This window comes from Mizuhopecten yessoensis, unplaced genomic scaffold (assembly GCF_002113885.1).
Source record: "Mizuhopecten yessoensis strain PY_sf001 unplaced genomic scaffold, ASM211388v2 scaffold1539, whole genome shotgun sequence".
In the NCBI taxonomy this organism is placed as follows: Eukaryota; Metazoa; Mollusca; class Bivalvia; order Pectinida; family Pectinidae; genus Mizuhopecten; species Mizuhopecten yessoensis.
In genome coordinates, this window is record NW_018404097.1 from 2,098,381 (window position 1) to 2,113,680 (window position 15,300).

The 15,300-nt window shown below is 36.0% G+C and overlaps 1 protein-coding gene across 2 annotated transcripts in view; it reads left to right on the forward strand.

Moving 5' to 3' along the window:
- Nucleotides 1–12,553, forward strand: part of LOC110465012 (mucin-17-like) — a 36,600-nt gene extending 24,047 nt beyond the window's left edge. For both annotated transcript variants that reach the window (XM_021520566.1, XM_021520576.1), the window contains exons 3-4: nt 5,507–6,425; nt 9,385–12,553. In XM_021520566.1, the coding sequence (XP_021376241.1) occupies nt 5,507–6,425; nt 9,385–10,957 (2,492 nt within the window). In that variant the 3' untranslated portion in view covers nt 10,958–12,553. The remainder of the gene's footprint in view (nt 1–5,506; nt 6,426–9,384) is intronic.
- The last annotated feature ends 2,747 nt before the right edge of the window (nt 12,554–15,300 follow it).

Genomic DNA, 15,300 nt, shown 5'->3' on the forward strand with positions numbered 1-15,300 from the left:
GTTAATGAAGTTGAGAGCATTTGAAAATCAGGTTCATGACCATCATATTCTAGACAGTTCATATAAACAGATCATATTGTAGAGATATTGTTTATCTTGATGGAAGATGGCAAGATTATATTGTAATTGAGGTGGCTGAGCTCTAATGTTGTCAAGAAAGCTGGACAATAGTTTGTCACTGAGTACATGTGTATGTGTTCTATCTGTTATTTTGTTCATTTTTAAGTGTTCATTATGTTAAATTAGTATGTTCAGTGTCTAATGTTGCCTTAACATTATCCTATTAACTTAAATGATTATTCCATTTTAGCACTGAATAGATGTATATGATATTCTCTGTCGAAAATAAAGAAGAGTTCAAACTTATTTAACCACTAATTAGATTAAGTACGGTAAATCTGAAACTTGCCATCTGCTGTATAACTTTGTGTTGTAGACAAAATTACTGAGGTACCTAACATTTTATGGACATACTCGCATATATATAGATAAAATCAAATCAAGAAGATTCATTGACTAAAGTTTAGAGTATTTTTAATTTCCTTTCTGTGGAAACTCAACTGACCAAAACATACCCTTACAAATAGTTTTGAAGGTGGGGAATTTGTAACCAAGCCAACATTGTTGGTTCATTTCAATTTTAATCTGGACAGTATCTGTTTTAACTGAAACCAAGCCTATCTAAGTGTATCTTGACGTATTTAATATTATTCAAGGAAGTTGATAATCAGTAGTTTTGTATGAAGGATGGGATAAAGCTAGTCTCAAGTTACATGTCACAACTAGATGACAAACAGTTTTGTTCTGCTTTCTTAACAGGAAAGAGAGGGCAGTTACAGTATATTTTGATGGGTTGAACTGTATACGTAACTGGTTTTCTGCCAATTTATAAAACTTGTTTGCACTGTTATCCTAGGTTGACCGAGTCCTACACTACAGATATGTAGAGAGTACTGTACTTGCTGTAATTGATGCCCCTCCCCTTCGAGTGCCCAATTTCGCAAATTCGTCCCCGTTTCTGGCTGTCAGTGCTTATAAAAAATATAGTACTATGCACTTGTCATTATCTAGCAGGAGTGTTTTTCTGTGTGTTAGAAAAGGAACAGACAATTTTGGAATTATCGCTGGAAATTTGACAGTTACATCACTGTCACATCAATAGCATCTGCCCATTTTCAAGTGCCCTGGGTGCTAATTATGGCAAATACTGTCAATTTTAGTCAATTTTATTATGCGAGTAGATATGTGTACATTAACACTGAAAACAAACATGAAATTCCATTGACCTTGACTAACGTTGGCACCAACATAAACTATCTACATTAACCACTTAGGAAAAGAGAAGTTGATTTCTGGCTATATGTTTCAATCAAAATCACTTTGCATTGCCTACCTGCATAGAATAAATCAAATCAGACAGGTCTACAGTAAAGTTCAGAGGATTTTAATCTTATTTCTGTGCTTTTTTTGGAGCTCAATTGTCAGTGAATCTGTTTAATTCGCTCTAGCTGTTGTTGATAAAAAAAATCAGGATATATATATTTACCTTGTAATTTCATGCAGGTTTATAAAAATAAATAAGCCAATAAGAAAAAATTAGGAATAATGTCAACAAAGTTGAACCCTTTTGAGCAAAATCTCATTCACTAAATTAAAATGCAATGTCACTGTTTTTGATTATGACTAGATATACTGTTAAAGTTGGCAAATAATGCTTTGTTATGATGATAGTTGTAACGGTTGAGTGGCTGTATGCTGACTGGATTGTTGTTTAGCTGGTGTATCCCCTGTCAGGTTGATGTATAACACAGGTGTGATTTATTAGTGGCGTGATTATAGGTACAGGTATATGTGTACAGGTATAGCAGTACTGATCATAAGTACTGTACACAGTGGTCAGATAGTGGTATCTATATATATATATAGTACACTGAAGAGGTGGTCAGAAAAATACAGTGCTTAGAGATACATATGGTGGTCACACATGGTGTACAGGTAGTGATTCCCTATCACAGACAGAAATTTTGGTAAAATTTAACATTTGAAATAATGTTAATGTGTTACTTGTAAACACCAACATTTCAATCAATAGAATTTTAACAAAATATTTTTTGGAGGGTATATTGAAAAGTATGTATGGATCTGAAGGGTGAAGAATAGGAAAATTAAATAATTTTGATAGATGTATTTAAAAAATAATTTAATAAGCACATATAGTGTAACAGCACTAGCCTTTGTATTATGTAGTACAGTGTGCTGGGACAGTATATTGTGTTAGCCTGTCGGCCGTGAACAAGGGGAGAGAAGTAGGGATTGAAGCGCTGTATATAAAGTGCAAGCCAGTCATGAGGTCACATTAACACTTCAATATGCATGCCTTTGGCTATAGAGACCATCTGAATATTGATGTACATTGTATAGATTTCATAGAAATAGTCTTTGTGGACTGGTGGATTAAATCTGTATACGTGTACACTATATGGGGAATTTGGTTACAAGATTTTCATTTTGAAGCTGTTTTTGTAATGCTAGACGTTCTCGTGTGAGGAAACGAAATATTGGATGACTGTCTGGTATAAAACAAATTTGGGAAAACCTTAAAAAAAAGAAACTTGATTTGATTTTTATGTTTTCTAGAATATATAAATATGGTTTTCAATACTTTACATAGTTTTCAAAGGATTTGGTTGTCCCGGCTAAGTAATACAAATCTGGTGTTTCGTCCTACATACATATGAACCAGAATTTAATCTTGATTAAAAATCCCCTTACTTCCGTTGATAAAAGGTTGTTTTATAAAAATGTAAATGAGGCAAAACAAAAACTGAAATAAAAATGTACTACCAAGATTTAAGAAAGTACCAGCTGTCAGGAACATAATAAACAAAACTAGTGATTCAAGGTACCATATTTGCCATAAATAGTACGTGCCCCTTCCTTTATAAGTGACCCTCCCATTTTTCAGCACTTATTGAATGATAGAACTGTCCCTTTTTCTGGCCATTCTGGCCCTGTCAAGTTTATATCAGATATCATTCTACAGTCTAGCAACCTGACAAGACAGTTTTTCAGTGTTTAGAAAAAAGAAAAAGATTAATTTTTGAATTCTTGCTGGAAATGTGTCCGCCAGTTCAGTGGTCTTCCCAGCATCTGCCAAAACTTATGTGTTGTTTACCTAATAGATGGTCTGGATTCCGTCACCAAAATTTTTGGCATCCTTGGTGCTAATTACAGTGAATATAATAATAATAATAATAATAATACTGGACGCAGGCAATATGCCTATATATCCAGATCTGGAATATAGTCAGACACTATGCTGACGTCGGGGCAATGAATAAGTTCATTATTGTCTATCTCATGGTTATAGAAACAATCAGGTTGTCCCCAATACTTATCCAGACGGGATTCAAATGTTTTGATATGGTAAATGTATATTTATGAAGATTGACCAAAGAATCAGATATAGGCAGATCATAATGAGGTTAATAACTGAGAATAAAGACAATCTGATCAATTCACAGATGTTGATTAGCTGATACATATCTATAAGGAAAACACAAAAAACAACTTAAAATGAATGAGAGAGATTAACTCAAGGATGAATAATTGGGATATATACATGTAATAATAGTATGAGAGCTTGTTAGCATGCACAATACAGGATTGGTCGTCATAGTACAAGCTAGGCTATTATCGCACACTAGATGGTATATAATATAGCCGTTCAATCAAGTACCCTAGATACAAGGTAAGGTCAGGCTAAAAAGGGTTTTAAAAATGTGATGATTAGTCTGTCTCTACCCGTTCCCAGGTATATTTCGTGACTGTAATTGGCTCTAAATATAACTATGCCCGTCCTATAGCTATGCTATGCTATAGATTTCCAATGATTTGTCATGGCTACAGGGTCTTCGTGTTTACATGGGTTCAGTCACTGACAGGATACAATCGAACTATATCAGCCTTCAACAGTTCTTATAATTACATTACCTTCAAACAATGTTTTATGAATAAAAAATCTACATTCATCATGATCCAAAATCTTTAAGCTTCCAGTGCATCTTGCCTTCAATAATGTGATATTCTGTGTAGAAATCCATAGAGACAGTGATAGTAGCTAAAGCTGTACAGAGAGTCTTTGTATAATCCTCTATGGTAAAGTAAAGATGGAAACAAATATCTTATGAGTTGCATTGTTAGTTGCTAGAGTTTTGATTGAAGAGTTCGGTAACATTTCCATGTTAAGTGAAGGAAACTTCAGTGGGTTCCCAATTCCAAAAACATTAAAAAAAATAATCAAAAAGGTTGTTTTCTTGGATAACAGCTTTTTTTTCTCTCCTATGAAGCCATTCTGTTAAATTGTTAGTAGATGTAAGTTTTCAGTGTAAGTACCATTGTGGCTGTATCAGGGATGTGTAGTGGAAGTTGTCAGCATGGGGAGTGATCAAGATGGTACAGACATATAAACAGGAGCAATAAAGGCTGAAGCAATCAATACACAGTATTGGTGGTACTGGCTAGCCTATATCCTTTGTGGTAACAGGACATTGATTGCCAGCTAGAGGTTGTCTAAAGGCCACCACTTCCGAGAAGGGAAAGAAAACCCGCTTTGTGTTCAAATTCTCTCCTGATCAGAACTGCTTTGTTTTTGTAGTTTCTTACTTGTGATCAGTGTGATCCTTTTTCTTACCGAAGATGGGTTGCATTCAGCCTACTTAAATTTAGATCAATAGACAAAAGTGAAATAAGTTACCTTCTCATAAAATATTACCTCCTGTAGCAAGAAAAGAAAAATCTACCATTTGCTTTCATAAAGGCTGCATATATCACTGTAACTCTTTCCTGACAAAATAGAATTAAAGATACTGGTGGTAGTCAGCAGATATGTCCTCTACTATTTCTACGTCAGTATCAGTCGCCTGCCTTCCCTATCATTCCACCATATTTAGTTCACAGGTACCAAGATATTGACTATGTACATATTCGTAAATGGCCCACTTCATTTGGCTACATATGAAAATCGTATCTTTTCTTGAAATCGAAGCCTATGTTTATTCTTTGAGGCAAAGAAAGGGAGGGAAACATTCAACTTGACATTTGCTTGATTATATATCGACTGTTACTCCTGTATACAACTACACACACATTTTTCTGTTACTCCAGAAATAAGAAAAAATTATGTTATCTAAAAGGACTTGCTTTTATGTGGCAAGTTATAAATCTACAAGGGAAATCCATGCAAATGATATTATTGTGAAGACTTCGGTTGTTCTTTAATTGAACAGAAAACTGAAATTAAAATTGATCTGTCAGCAATTAAAGGATTCACAACTAAGAAAATCAATACCCACTGTGCACTTGAAACAATGATGTATTTTACATAAACAGTGAAGCATGAAATTAAAACCACATCATCAATATTTTCTGACAGAAGAATATAAAGACATTACATTAGGTCACTTTCTAATCGTTTAACTATTATATTTTTTTTTTTACTTTCCAGAATCGCTGGAGTCATTGAGTGAAAGCAAAGAGAAAGTAGTTTTCCCAAGCCCTGTAAGTGAGCCATCAAACCAGGATTTAATGAAATGTGAGGACAAGCCTCTTACAGTAAAGTCACTACTGCAGGCAAATGGAGCTGCCAAATCTCTCCTACAGCCAGGCAGTACTGTGGCGGGTGTACAAATGGGACAACAGTCAGCTCTGACAAATGGAGTGGTGGGTCCAGCCACCATTGTAAAGTCCCTGCTGAAAACTGATCAGTCCAAATCTCTCCTAACATCAGACATTCCAGGTCCCAGTGCTGTCAGTAGTATTCAGGACCTTCCTTTTACCTCCTTGGATAAATCTTCAACACAGGACCTCCCTTTTACCTCCCTTGAAAAATCATCATTAGATCTCTTTGAAAATGACCTCAAGTTGTTTCCAGATGCGACAGTCCCTGAAAGCTCTAGTCCTGCTACCATTCCTCCCACAGTGTCCCGAGCACCCCCTCCAACAGACTACAGTGCCCCCTGGATTGTCACCGTTAGTATGTTTTGGAATGATTTACCTGCAATCATGATCAACAATTTACCGTTTGTTCGTCTGGTAGATATTCATAAACAAATCTTACCAGCAAAAGATACAGGAATTCTGAAAAAGAGATGTCAGTTACTTGGAATTAATGTAGGCAATTGCTCAGAAATGCAGCGTTATTTCCTTGTTCAGTACGGCAAGGCTTTTAACTCCAAAAGTACCTTGATTGTGGGGAAGAATGATGCCAAGATGTTGATAGGATACTATGTTAACCCAGTTCCCAAAACTGCTCGAGGAGAGGAATCACTGGTGGGCCGTAGTCTGGAGGAACATCGTGTGGGGACATCCAGGTTCTCCAAGGTCAGAGGAGGAGCCAAGGTCAAACACCACAACACAGAACCAAGGTAACCTATAATGCCAGTCCAATTTTACCAGCATGCCCTTACTTAACTTGCTCCGGTAGATAACAGCAGAATATGTTTATATGATACTCGTATGGGGGTAAATTCTATAATCTGTGTAGATTGAACCTCATTCAAACTTTTGTTATCTGAGAATCGATCCAAGATATCAATAAACTGTGTGTTGGATGTACTAGCCCACTGTTAATAGATAGCAATAGATGTACTTGCCCTGGACAGTAGACACTGTGTATACTAGTCTAGAATAGAAGACACTTTAAATGTATTAGCCTATCAGTTGGGTAGTTGACAGTGATGACATCTAAGATACATGTACTATTGCAAACTAAAATTTACACGAGTCAGAATTGCTTGATCTGTGCCCGGGGCTAGGTAGATCTTTTTTAAGCTTGTATAGGTCTCCTTACACATTCCTTCTCAAGCACTAGTAGTTTTTTCACTCCCGACTCGTTAGATATACCTGCTAGGAATTGGTATAGGTATATCTAAACATTTTTGTTTACTCACTTCGTAGCACCCTGGACTTTATTTCATTGGTTAGTTTAATTATGATGTCACAAACAATACTTTGCATTGGCATTTTCCGTTGTGACTTCATGGTAATTTATTTCCAAAAAGAAAACAAGAGCATCAATGTTGTGGGAGAAGAAAGTCTCCCGACTTGTGATGGCTGGTTATCCTATTTAGCTTACTTTCATTAGTTAACCCCCCCCTATGTAACTTTAGTAGACTCTACCATGCATTGATAGGGATGAGTCCATTATGATTTACAGTGGTGAAAGGGTTTATTTTCAAATTACACTTGGTGAAGTTATACTAATTAGAAATAAACTCAAGTTTAAATAAACATTATAAACCAATGGTGAACCACCATTTGTTAAGGAACCTTTATTTATCATTCACATTTACATAAGCACGTGTTTTGAAATATACAATTTGTGAGCAACGAAATTTTTGATTTATCAAACTTTGTTAAATGTGTTTCCATTTCCAACTGGAAAAATATTGTTGAATAAAGATGTGTATATTCTAGGAATATCAATGAATCCGTTGGCTGGATAAAAGAGAGGCGATTACAGTGGTATAGTAGTGCCATATGGCTGATCGTAAAGTGGGTCAGCTTTAGGTACAGAGTGTCTACACATTTCCTGTTAGCTTGTTTTACCCAGGGGCTAACACTGGCTAGCTCTACTGTACACTCACTGTATACAGTCATGTAGTACTCCTACTGTATATAGTCAGATTAATATATGTGTGGAAATCTGACACAGTATACATTCACTGTATGCATGTGTGTATAACCAAGACTTTCTATAAGGAAGCACCGGTTGGCTGGCTGTGAACAAAAAGTGATATAATTAAATTCAGTAAAGCATGGAGTTATTACATTCGTTGTTAATGATTAGAGTAACTTTTCATAACTAATATTGAAGTTGATACCTTTAGTAATTGGTTAATAATGGATTTGGGATTAAGGTGAAAGACATTTGCTTCAGTCCTTGATCTGTATATAGATTTAGAAAAATGATAGAATATGTATCGCTTATCTGATTCCCCATATTACAAAAATATCAGACGCTTAATATAGCTTAAACAGCAATATTCCCATCTAACAAATGATTTGGTTGGACAAAATTCTAAGAAGTAGTACATTGAAAATTCATTTGTTTTTCACTACATAGTAATTTCAGAAAGTCTCAAGAAAGTGTTGTGCATTTTTGGAGATGAAAGTGGTTGATGTCCTTAAGTGCTTGTGACTCCTTCACTTTCCGATTCTATTGTTCAAACTGCTCTACACAACAAGATATTGAAACTGACATTTATATTAGTGCTCGCTTGCAGCTAAGATCCAAATAGATTTACATGACATGTTTGTCAGATCATCTAATAATAAGCTGCGTATAAATTAAATAAAGAAGAAATTGATATTCATTCAAACAGGATGTTGTAATTTCCTGTACTCAATAAGGCTGTGTCATGAACAGATTCTTCATTATAGCAGGGGGTTTGTGTAAAGTGGGTCATGTCTGCTTACTAGTAAATTATAGGCATAACTATGGCACTCATGATATGTCAAACTATACATAGAATGGAAAAAAAATAGACTGAAATTTTGGGCGGAGGGCCTTAAACCAACTTAGTTATGTACCAACACAAATTAACTATAAGATATGTACTGAAAAAAGCTTAACCTGTTGTGGTGTTCAGTAGATTAAGTTTGTAATGTTGGGAATCTTTCAGATGTTTGCTTTTTTTTTGTATATTTTGTCCATTCCCCAGAGCCCAGATTTTGTTGATGAAGAATTATGTTTGCTTCAGAGCATAAATTGAGAGATGTTTTGTTTGTATTAGACACCTAGGCTTGCACCATATTGATAACACATAGGTATATATCGTGGGTAAGCCTTTTGTTTGTGATAGCTAGATTTAATTTGTCACAATCAGGCAGCAGTCACTTGAATGCTGAACTTGCTCGCTGTGCAATGTCTGGTATACTATATATATGTATACTGACCTGAGGAAAAGAGGTCTGCATTATGAATAATTTGTGGATCGTGTGGTTTCTTGTGACAGACTAAAGGATGGATATGAATATTCATGGTCTCTTTATCTCCCATTATTTGTATCAGACATTGATGGGATGCTGTTAAGTAGGTCTCTGTTACATTATATGGGCATGCTCAGCCTGACAATACTTAATTAATGTCCATTTTCATTAATACAACATTCCCATAATGAAAATAAATTGCTATAAGTCTTTCGATGTTAGGTCTAATTAAGAAAATAGGAAAAGTACCAGCGTATCTATTTGGGAAAAATCTTAAATGCTTCGATAAATGTAATATAAAGATTTAACATTTTAGAAAAACAAGATGCAAATTGAATTTGTTTTGAGCTAGGTTCCCATTTCTAAATTTCAATGTCATTTATATGATTACAGAGCCATCCTAGAAGTACCTCCAGTGCTCCCTGTGTCGCAGCCTGAGGAGGACGAGATCCTTGTTCGACCTTTGCCCCTCCAGGATGTCACCGTAACCAGGACTGCAGTTTCTGCCCCAGTATCTCCGACAGCAGTTTCAGTGTCACAGTCAACTTCGCAACCAGGACGTGTATCACACAGGACAAGGCATAAGAAAATAAATTTCCTGGAAATGTTGAAAGGGGATGCCAATAATAACACTAGTTTAGTGGATAACGTAACCCCCCAAGGCTCTGTCCCTGTTGCAGAGGAAAGTGTGTGCGAGGATACTATACCCAGTATGCCTACAGCACCCGAGGACAGTATATCCAAGGAAAAATTCGTGAAAAGGAACGTTAATGTGAAAAATGTGAGAACATCATCTGGTAAGATAAAGGATAAGATTGTCAATAGAGACAGGGTCAAGGTAAAAAAGGGCAAGGACCCTGTGCCTGCCGAAGAACAGAGCATGGGGGAAAGCGAGTGCGAGAACCGTACAGAGGAGGAGGAGGAAGAAGAGGAAGTAGTGGAAGGGCTCAGTGATAAACTCCCATTCTTCATGGGCGAACGAGGAGCTAAAAATAATGACCGTGAACAGATGGCAAAAAAATTAAAAATCATGAAAAATCGAAAACCTGGCGCTTTAAAAGTGAAATGGAAGATTTTTGGAAAGTCAAATAGTGCAAAAAGGGCTATGTTCAATAAAGGTAATAACAAAACTGAGTTGAGATCAGAAATTCTTGCTGTCATTCATAAAGACATGGTGCCAAAAAATGGACACAAACATAGATTGCAGGCAGGCAATGTGTTCCTGGACCAATACAATAGAAAGGACTCGACCTGTGTCAGATGCTGCACGTGTAAAAAGCTGCTGTCTGTTGACATGTTCCTCATACATCTGCATGAGATTGGGGGCAGTGGTAAACTGTTGTCAGTCAGTCAACCCCAGGTCATATCTCTTCGAGACTCTTACCCATCAGAAACACAGAAAAGACTTTGGGAGAATTTCCAAAAGAGGCGACGATTACATTCTAACAACAGTGATCGCTCTAAGAACAGTGCTGTGGAAAGTGTGGAAAAAGCGCCGGAGGAAATATTATCTGTGCCGAGTAAAAAAGTAGAACAGAGAAAAAAAGTGGTTAGTGAGAAATTGGCAAAGGTCAGCCTAAGGCACACTAGTGTTCCTGCCATTCAGGCTCCTGTGACACTTAGCAATGGCAATGTCAGAATTAGTGCTAGAAAACGCAAACAGAAACAGCTATATCCTATTGAGAACTACAGTTTTTCACGCAAAAGCCAACAGAAAAACCTTCAAATAGATTCGGATGGGGACGAGCCTCTCTCTCCAAATGGACTTGAGGTGAATGTTGATGAGGGTGTCTCCCCCTCCAAAGTTATCAGACTTCTACCCTCAGTGTTGGACAGTGGCACAAGTGTTGGTGTTGACCGGGTTGTGCCCCAAGTCAGTCAAGGGAGTGTTCTCACCCTGGCTAATGGACCAGAAGTGATCAGTTTTACAGCCCTTCAGGAGGATGAGGCTATGGACATGGTTTAGATGTGATGGATTGGTTTTTATAGTCTTCTAATTGAGCTATTTTCACATTCAGTTACATGTTAGATTAAATTGACATCACTTGAGGCTGGTGTTTGTTTCTAATTCCTTGTGTCTTTTAAACCAAATATATATCTGTTTTCCTGGAACTCATCATGTAATGTGTTTAAAAGTCAGTAATGTGCTTTTAAAGTTGCAGTGCATATGTGTGTATTATGTAAACTAGAAAGGATCATGTACACACATCAGATCAATGCAATATTTCCAGATCAAGAGTAAATTAATTAAACGTTCAGTTAGTTATTCTAGAAATCAAATTAACGTAATTATAAGGGAGTTGGAATTATTAGTTGTTTTGTATTTGGAGTTAAAATTTATTGATGCTTGTTCATTTTTGCAACATTGTTTCTGTTCTAACATAGTCAGTCATATTGATATTGTAAACCAGTATGACAGGAATTGATTGAATTGTCATTAAATGGAAAAAAAATAACGTTCAGTGTTTCCTTTATAAGCTTTCGTGGCATTTTGGTTCATGTGCATAACATTGTATATTATGCAGAAAAGTGGTCCAATGTATAGGCGAAAGATGAAACATCAAATTAAATTTATCCCAGCAAATACTATTCCCTTGTGTGACTTGTTTTTATATAGAAGCATGTAATGACATATATACATGCTAGCCCCTTTAATTCATCGGTACAAGCTGATATTAATTAAATTCTCTGGCAGACTTTTGACAGCAAACATGGTTACATGATCATTCTTTAGTCTAGATTATTGGAGGTCTTAAGTGTTTGGTGGTAAAATTCACACCTAATTGTGAACAAGCAATGAATTAAATTTATAGTGGTAATTATTGATATAATTTCTCTCCTCTTCCATCTGTTGCGGTGTGGTATTATGATGAAACAAAGCTGACATATTGTTGTCATGACAACGATATCTCGACAGTTGCGTGGATTATTTGTGGACAGAATAGATATTGGAGGATGGTGTATAAACAAACCATACCAGAATGTTAGGAGGCTGGTCTGTCAATCCTAGTCCAATTAAGTCTGGAATATACAGCTGGTACACTCACAACTAACAAATTAATGTAAATCTCTTAAAATTTTATTAGATGCGTGTTTTATTGATTTTGCAACAGGAGTCGATGCATTTACCAACAAAGCCTAGTTATATCTTGCATGTAGTAATTAAATCCTTGTAAAGGAGGTCTTGTAGGATGGACATAAATATTTATCCTGCAATTATCCCAGGGGAATAACATCAGAAAATCCTTGTCAAAGGTGGGCGGGCTTGTAACAGAACAATGAACTAGCATGTGTCGGCATTTTCACTTAACTACTATAGATATGGGTAGCCCCATTGAAAAAAATATTTTAATGAAAACCAGTCATTTTTACAAAGCTTGATAAAGACATTTGAATCGCAGCAGGGAACTGATTTTCAAACCGAAATACTGTAGGTACTTATTTTATCATATAATACAGATTCACATTTTATCATATAATACAGATGCACATATTCACATAACATATATGTCTGTTTATTTTTCACTAGTTTGTTTTGAGAATAAACTGCCAGAAAACTGTTATCGCCTATTTGCAGTTTTGCTTTGAAAACAAACACTTCTTTCAGATTCTAAACGATCAGATTTGGTTTGGAAGCTTGCACCTGTATTTCAGAGTAAAATTTTTAATCCTTTTATACAACTAACATACTATTGTAAATAAAAGAACTAAGTTGAGGTTTACAAACAGCCAAGCCTGTATATTAAAGGACATAAACAACTTTGTGAAGTCAAGCCAATATCTTCACTGTGAGAATGTGTCTTCATTGCAGTGTATTACTCAGATGTATTGATTCTAAAACCACGATTTAGGTTAAAGGGTGAAAAAACATTGAAAAAGAAAATGAAAAAAATGAAAGGAATCCAAATACTCCTGGGAAATATGCAAGTGCTTATTCCAATATTCCATGTCAAGTTATGATTTTGTAGTAAAAGTTCAGATGAGTAGATGCTCATCAAGTGTGATACATAATACACACATATAGTGAGATCGGTCTGGCACTAATCATTGCAGCATCATGGCATGTTTTATCCTGTTTGTTAAACCATGTCACAAGGCATGACAATGTCTAATGGTGACTGCTGGATTGTCGCTAGTAACGGTTAGTAATCAATTGTGATGATATGCTCCTCGCATACTCTCGGCAAGATCTGTCTTCAGCTGATTACTGTAACATTTTCCTTTCAAAGTGCCAGAATTCCTGTCAATTTTCTGCATTGTAAAGTACAGAGACCAGAATACACTGACATTTTATCAGCAAATGGTAACTTCTTTTGCTGTTAATTTCAAACTCTTTAAAGAACGATAGATGAGAAAGGTTTTCATTAGCTGTACATTTTTTCTCCTACGTGAGGTATTACTAGAGTTCTAAGCCTAACGTGTCTGGTAATCAACAGCAGACCGATAACAAGAGGATTCTCAGAACCAAGGTTTTGTTGGTTTCTCATTGTGTTAAATGTACTGGGGTCTGAAACTGCTGCTCAATCCTTTTGACCTTTGTAGAAAATTGTTGCTTCCACTGTTCATATCCCTCTGAAGAAATGTCACTGGTAATTACTGTTCTGAATACATTGTAACGCTTTCCAATTTCAATGGAGAATCTGACATAATGTTGGTATTGTAGTTACGCAATTTGAAATACTTTGTTTCCCTAAACTTATATTTACAAGAGAATGCAATTACCATATACCAGAGGAGGGACCCCTGTGTTATCCGCCCTGCTGCTATTCAACGACCCGCAGGGTAGGCGACAGCTTCTTTTCATCTGAAGGAGTTCCCTCATCTTGTATAACCACTAACATTGGCACAAGTTCTATAGAGCTTGCATGTGAATTGTGAAGGAAATAATGTCCTATTTGCATATGATGTGATGTAATGGTATAAGGGTAGTAGTACATGAGAAGAATTCCTTGGCATGGTTAAGGCAGGAAGCCTCGTGTGACAGTAAAATGAAGATCAGGGATAACACCAGTTTACTCCTTGTTTCATGAATCGGTAATGGGAATGTGAAGCTTCATGACTTTGAAACGTTTCAGAAATCAATGTAAAGATGGATGTTTTAAAAAAACATCAAAACATGTGGTGCACACAACATCTGTTACATTACTTCATTATTAATTTTAGGTGTCACCATGGTAACCTACACTGAAATTACCATACTGCTAACAGGTGATTCTGTACACACATACACGACTTCAAAGCTGTCGGGTAAATATTCATTTTAGAACTTTTATGTAAAAACTAAAAATCATTAAAATGTACTTGTTTAAGATCAGTGTAATAAGAGGCCATCAAGCCAGACTAGATATAAATTAAGGTCATACAAGATACAAAGATCAGTCATGGTCAATAATATGTCCTTCAGCCAAGCTCGGGATACAAAGATCAGTCGTGGGATACAAAGATCAGTTGTGGTGAATAAAATGTCGTTTAACCAAGACCAATATATATTGGAGGTTGTCCATTTAAACTCAAGATACAGATAAAGATAATTCAGTCATGATCAATAAGATGTCCTTCAACCAAGGTCAAGGTAATGGAGGTTGCCAAGCACAGGATATGAAAGTCAGTCGTGGTCAATGAGATGTCCTTCAGCCAAAGTCAAGTTAATGGAGGTTGTTCAGTTAAACTCAAGATGCTAAGGTCAGTCATTGTCAATAAGATGTCTTTTAACCAAGGTCAAGGTAATGGAAACACTATCAATCAAAACAAGAGGCCCATGGGCCTTAACGGTCACCTGATATATTTATACATAGAGTTGATTTTGTTTTTACCACGAACAGAAATATTATTCAGTGAAAAAAAACAATAAAACCACCTTATTCAATATCTAGCATACAGATTTAAGACTAAAAAGTATTTGAAACTAGCACCTCTGATTCTAAACAAGGAAAATGAAGAAATTTTAGCACACTGACTCCTTTGGGCCCCACCCTACAGCCCTTGGGGTAGGGCTGGCTCAAAATTTTCAAAGTATCAAACTGTCAACTCAGGGTTATAATTCCAATCAAGTTATTAACATGTTATATTCAAAGTATCATTTGCCATTATAAACCATAATAAATTTTGATCCCCCCCCCATTTCAATTAAACAAATGTTGGTCCAAAATGTGATTTCCCTATATAAACTATAGTAAAGTTTACCCCTCCCCAGGGGTAAACGTGAGACCTCAGGACCATGAAATTCACAATTTTGGTAAAGCACCTTAAGACCCTTCCATCTATGAAGAGTATTTGATTCTACCATATCTTGGTCTTGAGAAGATTTTT